General features: G+C 44.7%; 1 protein-coding gene across 1 annotated transcript; it reads right to left on the reverse strand.

Annotated features, from left to right (window-relative positions):
* Positions 1-1,872: 1,872 nt before the first annotated feature.
* LOC116659228 (alpha-1,6-mannosyl-glycoprotein 4-beta-N-acetylglucosaminyltransferase-like) lies at positions 1,873-5,155 on the reverse strand. Its single transcript, XM_032466459.1, is given in 6 exon segments — positions 1,873-1,900; positions 2,159-2,527; positions 2,529-2,624; positions 2,626-3,301; positions 3,950-4,106; positions 5,048-5,155. Coding segments are annotated over 6 exon segments (1,434 nt in total).
* Positions 5,156-10,114: the final 4,959 nt, after the last annotated feature.

The raw sequence follows: 10,114 nt of genomic DNA on the forward strand, positions 1-10,114 counted from the left end.
GACCTCCCTGCAACGGCTCAGCCCAGTGTCACTGGCCTTTGACTAATTCCCTCAGGGCAAAACCCGGCTTAGTCCTTATTTACCTATCTGGATTCCTATTTTAGTTTAATTTTTCAGTCTCTAAGAATTTCCTGTATTCTTTTCATTTCACTGATACACTTAACTTCTAAGTGCCATGTGTAGTCTATGTAGTTGTTTTAATCAGGAGAGTTTTTAAGGGTTCAGTCAGACAAACTGCCAGTAACAATCTTCTGTAGTTCCTTTTTTTTTTTTTGTAATTACACTGAATAGAAACGTATAGAAAATGTTTGCATAAATTAGTAATTTTGTACTGAAGTCTAAGTTTTTTTATTTAATGATTGTGTCTTGAAGATCTTTTCAGTTCATACATAAAATTTTTTTAATAATAGCAATCTAGGTAATTTGAAGCTTCTTACTGAAGACAACAAGAAAACTGAACAAAATATATATGTAGCATCTGGTTGACAGCACTACCAAAAGAACAAGGTACCAAAGAGTTATCAGGCCAAAGCAAAGCATTCCTGTCAGCTGAAAAAGCCCTTGTTGGAATTTTCAAATAGAAACCTCATCCAAAGACTTTGCTTTCATCTTATTGGTCAACACAAATTTCAAGGAACATGGGAATTTTTATCTTTTTTTGATGTGCACGTGATCTGCCACGATGTGATTCTGTTTCTAATGCAATGGGAGAATAAATATCCTAGTACAAGGCAACTTGTTACATTCATTTTTTCCCCCATATGTTTAACTTTAGGAAAAATTTCAAAAATAAAAAAGCTACAAAACCCTTTCATTTATGTTTTTATTGGGGTTCATCCATTTCACTCATCCAGTTAGACCTGGCACATACGTCACATTTAATTTTAATTGCTGATATTCGTGTTAAGCCTCTTTTTCATGTCATTTATGTTTGGTTTGTCTTATCATTCACACTGTCTTTAACAGCACTTAGCCTTAAGTCTGCAGCCAAACATTTGTTGAATAGATACATGAAAGAATGTGTATACTTAACCTCTTATTTTTCAGTGGAAATAGATTTCTGTTCTAAGTTATATGTCCTTCTTCCCACAGGAAGTTTACAGCTGCTGGTTTAGCTATTCTTAACTTTTTGGGGCAGATATGGAACATTTCTATGCTCTGATAAAAGTAAAGTATCCTTAGAAAAATGCACATATGAATTTATACCAAATTTTGCACACGGTTCTAAGGTGTTCATAAATGCTTGAAACGTCAGTTTCTGAATCCCAGCTAAGTGATCTTTGCTCCAGTGAGGTCTTAACCTTGACATGTTGGAGGTTTGGGTCTTGCTATGGTCTAAATGTGTCTCCCCAGAATTCATCCTTTGAAATGCTAACCCCCAAGGTGACAGTATATGGAAGCTGGGCCTTTTGGAGGGGATAGGGCCTATAGGGAAGATCATATGTGAATGGGATCAGTGGTCCCATAAAGGAAGCCAGAGAGCTCCCTCACCCCTTGTGAGGTACACGTGTGAGGACCCAGCAGAAAGACGGCCACGTACAAACCAGCAGGCAGGCTTCCCAGACCCTGAACCTGCCAGCACCTTGATCTTGGACTTCCTGCCTCCGGAACTGTGACAACAAAGCTCTGTTGTTTATAAATCACCCAGTCTGTGGCATTCTGTTGTAGCAGCCTGGACAGACTAAGACAGGTGTATAGTCAGCTCCACTCCACAGCCATGGTGCTGTCGAGACTGCTGCAGTTCTTCTAGACAGGGCAGCAGCTCCTTTCTGGAGAGCTCTCAGGGCAGAGCATATGTTGCAGATAGGAGTCAGGGCAGCTCATGGTGACTCCTTCCTGCACTGTGGCCCTTGGAGCCAGAGGTGCCCCTCATCAGATGGTGTCCTTGCACTTAAGCAACCTAAACAAAATCAGAATTAGGGTGACCGTACATCTCAGCTTGCCTGGGACAATCCTGATTTACATCTGTGGTCTAGCGTAGGTTTTAATAGTGTTTCCATTCACTCTCAAAAGTGTCCCCCAGTTAGGACAACAAAGTATGTGGTCACCCAACTCAGAGTGAGCAGGCCTTGATCAATTTCTAGCTTTATTTCTTGCCAATCGTGTAGATTCCGTTCCCCAACCCTGTGCTTCCCAGAGTCTGGTTGTGCTGTCTAACTGTTCCTCCTCCTCCTCCTCCTCACGCTTGGTCCAGAATTTGATCTGCCTGATCAGGAGCCAAGACTCTTGAGGTGCTCGCACCAGCAGCTGTATGCAACTCAACTCCTCCACAGAGTCTTTTTCATAAAACACCCTCCGGTCCAAACTCCCTTCTATCAGAGGACGCAGCAGGGCATAGCGAGCACAGCCTCTGAAATCCTCCAAGGGACCATGGCCCAGTTCTACTTGCCTGTGTGCCAGCCGGTACTGCTTTTGTCTGTCAGAACCTGTCAGGACTTCTATCCGGGTGGCTTTCTGTGGCCCCTCCAGGATCACTGTCAGGTGGTTGCCTTTTAAAGGGTTGAGGGTGGCGTAGCAGTCCTTACTCAGTGTAAGTGTATCGTGGGATGTTGCTCACTGCTGACATCATGTCAGTGTGGACACTGGCAGTGGGGTTGTCCGGTTCACTGAAGGTCTCTTCCTTCTACAGGAAAGCACACGTCCTCCAGCACAGAGTAGTTGCTCACGTGGTGGAAGACTGAGTTGCTGAAACGAATTGGGATGTTTTGGGCCAAGAGAAGACGGAATTCAGAAAGAAGCAAATGAGTAGGAGTGTCTCCGTGGAAAAGGAGGAGGAGAAATGTCAGGCGGGAGAGGTCACTTGTGTGGAAAACTTTCCCCGAGAGGCTCAGGATGGAGAACTCCAGGATCACCCAAGGTCGCTCTTTCCAGGCTAACAGTGTCAAATAGATGGTAGAAATAAATTTGGGGGTGCAGTGAACATTATCTTCCAGCATCAGGGAGTGTCTGGAGACACTGATAGCGAAGTTCATGAGGAGGGCATAATCCGCTTTCTGCCTGGAATACGGTGTCTTGCAGGGTGGAGAGTGGTTACTGTTGTTCAGGCCTCCCAGGAGAGGGGAGCCGCTGATGTGGCCTTGGACCACGAGTAGCCTCCGGGCCTCAACATGTGCTTTGAAGCCGTCTGAAATATTGGTGACCGTCTGGTTGAGCCACTCAGGGTCGGAGTCTGACAGGCAGACCAGCACCACAATGCAATTCAGTTCAGCTTCTGAGGAAGCTTGGAACAGGGACTGCAGGGTGTCCAAGAGGTAGCTCCCATGAGGGTGACGTGCTGAGGAGATGCCCGCCACCAGCAGCTCTGGGGGGAGGAGGGGGGCCCTGAGCACTTTAAGATGGTGAAGAGTTCCCGGTCCCTCCTCCCACGCCTGCCCCTTAATGCGCGTCACCTGTGACAAACTCACATTTCCTCTCCCTGGGAGGGCAGACCTCTGGTCAGAAATAGTAATGGTTTTATTTGATCACCATTTCAGAAGGACAAGGCTCCCTCTGATGGGAAAGACTGCCGGGTACCCAGGGTAAGCTTGCCGGCCTTGTCCTCAGTGTTATCTTAGGGACCATGGGTCAACCAGACCTGGGGACCTAGGCGGACCCAAGGGTTCTGGCAATCTGGTGCCTGTAGGACTACACCCCTGCCGTCTCGTGCCTCCTTGCAGACTTCTCCCATGCCCCTCCAGGTCCTCTCCCAGCTGGGACTGATTGTCTCTAAATGAGGGCTCCTTAACGGCCACTGTTGGCATCTCAGCTTGTTGGTCATTCAAGGGGGCGGAGAGTGGAAGAAAATGTGCATGGGGTTATAACCCACACTGCGATCTGTAACAGGCTCTGCCTCCGAGCCCCTTCCTTTCCTCGCCAGCCCATCCCCCCTTTACCCACCTTCCTTTCTCTTATTGTAGTAAATGCCTATCTGACTGTCTCCCAGTCTGACCACTGGGTTGCCCATACTCACTCTTTTGCTGGGGAGGAACTCCAGCTAGGAATTTGTACTTGGCTTGCTGGAGTAGAGAGGAGGTTTTCTGCATGTCCTTGAAGGTTTCCAGATGGTTCTTGACTTCAGAACTGATTTGCTCCTGGTCTAGCTGCCACAGTATTTTCTTTTCCTCCTGCTTATAGTAAGATAAGCATCAGCCCTGAGGGTTTCCCTTAGACCCTTGGAGTCAATTGAGGGTTGGATCCCCCTTTAGGGCAGGCCAGGCAAGCCCCAGGATGTAGTCAGCCACTCTCCCACCCCCATCCTGGGGACACACGAGACTTTCTAGAAGAGTTGGTGGTCCCTGGAGTCAGCGGAGTGGACCCTCAGTTTTATGTGGAATGTCTATGGGAAGGTCCCAGGAGTATGTAAAGTAAGAACTTGCCGGCCCCACATCTAAGTCCCCTGCAGTTATCAGGCAGCAGACATCGTTAATTTGGCTTAGACTCTGTGGGGTTCTGCAACAGATGCTGAGGGCCGATGCCTGGTCCTGTCCTCAAAGAAGTTACACATGGTGCCTCAATCCAAAAGTCCTCTCTTTTGCTCAATTCTGACCACACACACATCACTAAACCATGTCCCCACACCCGCCTTATGCTATGCTCTAGCTGCTCTGAGGCATTTCAGAAAAACGTGGACGCTAGGACCTGAGCACAGCCTGGGCTGGATGTGGTCTTCTCCACTTGCAGGTATCGTACATCAGGGAGGAGCTATTTCAGAGCTCTGAGTGTCTATCCCTGCAAATGAGGAGTGGAAGGAGTAATGTCTCTGGCTCTGGAAGGGACGTGGCCCTGCTGGCTGGCATCGCGGCGGGCTGGTCTTGCTGGTCAGCACAGTCTTGAAGAAGTGGTTTGGCGGCTCTCTGCCCACGTAAAATGCCTTCCCTTCCTCCTTGTCTTTACTCAAATCTTGTATGTATTTCAAGTTCAATATTTATCTTTTCTCTGAACCTCTTCTGATTCTTCAAGAGCTTTCTTCTTAGAACTTCCATGGTGATTTCAGAGTGTCTGCATAACTGGAAAACTTCCCCCTCTTGAAGGACTTGCAAGTAGTCCAGCCTCAACCTCTGGGACTTACCAACGATAAGCTGTACTTAAGATGCTCTTCATTCTCCTCTTGGAGGAAGAAGCCCAGGAGGGTCAGGGATACAGCAACCAGAAGAAATTTCCACAGGCAGTGATACATGGGAGCTGGGCAGGCTTAGGTCTGCAGAGAGGTGGGCAGGTCATGAGCCCACGTCCGCCCGCCCAGACGCTCAGGGCCCCCACTTCCTGCCCTCCCTGCCCCACCTTTCCCCCAACTCTGGCCTCCCCTGTGGGCAGCCACCCAAGGAGAAGAAGGTGGAGAAGTGTGACGCTGCTTGGCCGCCACCTCGCTCCCCTCCAGTCTGGGCTTCCAGGTGAGGCTGGGGCCTCTTCTGTCCTTTAAACACTCATGGAGAAAAGACCCAAGCAGAAGGGTGAGTTGCCAAGAAGAAACAAGGGTTAGGGACTCACCAATCCTTCCCCATACCTCTGACTCAAGCCAGGGTCTCCCTTTGGGAGTTACGGCCAACGATGGGATCTCATTTGTTCGCTCCTCACTTACTTTCGTGTCTGACCGTCCTCAGGACAGTGGTTGGTAGATTATGAGGGTTTGAATCCAGTCAGAGGGACCGAGGGAAAGTTGCTGGTACAAATCTCACTCCCTTCCTGGGCTAGTAAGAAGGGTGGAAATTTAAAAGTGACTGGAAACTTCTAATCCTGTGAAAGTCTTCACCGTGTTTGGAGTATTCTAGCCACTGGGCTCTTTGTGTGACAGAAAATGTGGCTTGAAGGTTTATCGGAGCACAGGGATTTCTCGGAAACCAAGGAGAACTGGCTTTAGTGTTGATGAGGGCCCAGAGGCTCTTCTGAGGTAGCTGAACCCGGGCGTCTCTCCCAGGAGACCCTGCTTGATAACCGTTGTTCCCCTGAATGGGGCTGCTCACCCCCCAGCCTCACAGCAGACACCCGTTTTTGGACAAGACTGAGAGCCAGCTTTCCAGCCTTTGATCTCAAATTAACTGTCAGTCTGCATCAAATGGATAGGGGTGGGACTCCAGTGATCCCTTCCCCTGTTAGAGGGTCCAGTCCTGCCCCTCCGGCCCTGCTGCCATCACACTGGGCTGCCTGCTGGGTCTCTGAGTCCTCAAACCTCTAGCTCTTCCTAGGCCCAGAACCGCCCAGAGGGCCTCTGAAGTTCCCTTTTCCTCTCTGTATGTGTTCTTTTTCATCATTAAGAATGCATTTCAGTTCTTCCTCCCTCTTCCCACCAGCCTGTCTGGGCATCAGGCAAAATGTAGATTTGGTCTTTTACAAGAAAAGAAGATAACCAGATGACATCATCTCTTGAGGTATTTAGTTTTGTCAATTCAGCTTTTTAGAGGCGAAAAATAGAACCTGAATTTAGGACAAGGCTTTACTAGTAATTGGCCTTTTTTCCTTTCTGTTTTATTGAGATAAAATTGATACGCAGTTTAAGGTGTACAGCATAATTACTTCACATATACTGCAAAATGATTGCCATCATGTTTAGTTAACATTCATCACCTTATATAGACACACAAAAAAGGGAAAAAATGTTCTTTGTGATGAGAACTTTTAAGATTCAGTCTTAGCAACTTTCTAATGCACACTGCAGCAGAGCCAACTACAGTTGGCACGCGGTGCGTCACATCTCCAGGACTTACAGCTGGAGCTGTGTCCCTTTGACTGCTTCCCTCCGGTTCTCCCTTCCACCCCGCCCTGCCCCTGCCTCTGGTGACCACAAATCTGACTGCTTTCCTGTGAGTGTTATGTGTTTATTTACTTAGCAGTTTCACAGACAAATGAGGTCATACAGAATTTGTCTTTCACTGTCTGACATTTCATTTAAAACAGTGCCCTCAAGGTCCATCCTTGTTGGCACAAATGGCAGGATTTCCTTCTTTTTGTGGCCAAGTAGTATTCCATGGTGTGCGTGCACACGTGCGTGCATGTGTATCACATTTTCTTCATCCATAATAATGTTGTTTTGATGAGGCCGTCTATTCAAAGCCATAGCCTTCTATTTGGGCATAACTTTTTAAACTAAACACTTTTCTCCTCTCCCCTCCTCCCCTCTTTGAATCTTCTCCCAATTTTTGCTCTTTTTTTCCCTCCCTCTTTCTCCTCTGGGAACTAAAAAAACAAATAAGCAAACAAATAAAAACTATTAAAAGGTTTATATTGAAGTTAGGATAGTTAGAGAAGGTCTAGAATTTTTTTGCATTACAAAGTTATGTATAACTTTTATGAGGTATCACCTCATGCTGGTCAGAATGGCCATCATTAAAAAGTCCACAAATGATAAATGCTGGTGAGGATGTGGAGATATGAGAACCCTCCTACACTGCTGGTGGGAATGTAAACTGGTGCAGCCACTATGGAAAACAGTATGAAGTTTCCTTAAAACACTAAAAATAGAGTTACCATATGATCCAGCAATCCCACTCCTGGGTACATATCCAGAGAAAACTCTAATTCAAAAAGAAACATGCACCCCAGTGTTCATAGCAGCATTACTTACAATAGGCAAGACATGGAAACAACCTAAATGTCTATTGACAGATCACTGGATAAAGAAGCTGTGGTATATTTATACAATGGAATACTACTCAGCCATTAAAGAGAATGAAACAATGCCATTTGCAGCAATGCGGATGGACCTGGAGGTTGTCATTCTAAGTGAAGTAAGCCAGAAAGAGAAAGACAAATATCATATGATATCACTTATATGTGGAATCTAAAAAAAAAAAAAGGGGACACAAATGAACTTATTTACAAAATAGACAGACTCACAGACATAGAAAACAAACTTATGGTTACAGATGGGGAAAGGGAGTGAGGAGGGATAAATTGGGAGTTCCAGATTTCCAGATACTAACTACAGTGTATAAAATAGATAAACAACAAGGTCCTACTGTATAGAGCACAGGGAACTATATTCAATACATTGTAATGGCCTATAATGAAAAAGAATATATATGTATAACTGAATCATTATGCTGTACACCAGAAATTAACACATTATACATCGACTATACCTCAGTAAAAGATTTATGTATAACTTTGAGGTTCTATTTATTATTTTAAAATTTTATGGTCAGTGATTTTTTAAAATCTTGCTGAAGAAATACTGTATACTGCAGGGTTGCAAAGATAATCTCTTATGTTTCTTTGTAGAAGCTTTGTAATTTTGGGTTCCCCCCAACCTTTATTGAAGTATAACTGACAAGTAAAAATTATATATATTTAAGGTGCATAGTGTGATGTTTTGATATATATTCACATTGTGAAATGATCACCAAAATCAAGCTAAATAACAGACCCATCACCTCACATGGTTACCATTTTCTCCCTTCCTTCTTTCCTCCTTCCCTCCCCCTCCCCCCTTCTCTTTCTTTTTTTTCTTTCATGGTGAAGACTCTTAAGATCTACCCTGTTAGCAAATTTCAAATATATAATACAGCATTGTTAACTATAGTCACGTGCAGTACATTAGCTCCCCAAAGCTTAATAATCTTGCATAATGGAAGCTTTGCATCCAGGAACTCCCCATTCCTCCTCCTTCCCCAGCTCTTGGAAACCACCATTCTACTCTTTGCTTCTACGAGTTTCCCTATTTTAGATTCCACATATAGATGAGATCATGCAGCATTTGTCTTTCTGCGTCTGGATTATTTCACTTGGCATAATGCTCTCCAAGTTCACCCATGTTGTCACAAATGGCAGGACTTCCACATTTTTAAAGGCTGTGTAATACTTCATTGTATGCGTTTATGCACCACATCTTCTTCATCTGTTCATCTGCTGATGCACACTTAGATTGATCCTCAACCTGGCTATGGTGAACAATGCTGCAGTGAACTAGGGAGTGCAGATATCCCTTTGAGGTCCTGATTTCAACTCCTTTGGATATGTACCCAGAAGTGGGATTGTTGGATCATAAGTTAGCTCTATTTTTAATTTTTTGAGGAACTTCCATAGTGACTATACCAATTTACCTGCCCACCAACGGTGTTCAAGTGTTCACTTTTCTCCACATCCTGGCCAAAACGTACCTTTTAAAGAACAGTAATAGCTATTCTAACAGAAGTGAGATGATATCTCACTGTGGTTTTGGTTTGAATTTCCCTGATGATTAGCGATGTTAAGCATCTTTTCATGTATCTGTTGGCCATTTGTATATCTTCTTTTGAGAAATGTCTTTAAGGTCTTTTGTCCACTTTAAAAGGGGTTATTTAGAACTTTTTTTTTTTTGCTATTGAGTTATAGGAATTCCTTATATATTTTTAATATTAACCCCTTATCAGATACATGGTTTCAAATATCTTCCTCCATTCAGTAGGCTGCGTTTTACTTTTGTTGATGGTTTCCTTTGCTGTGCAGAATATAGTGTTAGTTTTTAACTTTAGGACTGTGTTCATCTCAGAATCATATTTGCATGTGGAATGAGGTAGGGATTGAGGTTCATTTTTTTTTTTGTACTGATTTCCAGTTGTTCTAGCACCATTTGTAGAAAACACTTCCCTTTACCTTCTGAATTATCTTAGCAGCTTGCCAAAATCTGTTAACTGTGTAAGCACAAGGCTACTCCTACCCCATGTAGTCACACCAATTTATCTGACTGTTTTATCTGTGTTGTGAATGTTATCACACTGTCTACGCCCACACCACTCTGAGGTCATGACGATGGTTCCTGCATATTCTTCTTGAAGTTACATAGGATGGGTCATTAGGTAGGAGTGTGTGTATGGGTTCCAATAACTCCAGATTACGCACATGAATGACCAAAAGTCCTGACAATATATACGAAAGTGAGTATTCATTTCTCACTCATTTTAATTGCCATCTCTATTATAAATGATGTTAGGGTTAGGGTTAGGGTTAGGGTTAGGGTTAGGGTTAGGGTTAGGGTTAGGGTTAGGGTTAGGGTTGAGGGTTTGGGTTGGTTAGGTTAGGTTGGGTTAGGGTTAGGGTTGGGTAGGGTGTAGGGTTAGGGGTTAGGGTTAGGGTTTAGGGTTAGGGTTAGGGTTTGGGTAGGGTTAGGGTTAGGGTTAGGGTGTAGGGTTAGGGTTAGGGTTAGGGTTTGGGTTAGGGTTAG

The sequence above is a fragment of the Camelus ferus genome, chromosome 23 (assembly GCF_009834535.1).
Source record: "Camelus ferus isolate YT-003-E chromosome 23, BCGSAC_Cfer_1.0, whole genome shotgun sequence".
NCBI lineage: Eukaryota > Metazoa > Chordata > Mammalia > Artiodactyla > Camelidae > Camelus > Camelus ferus.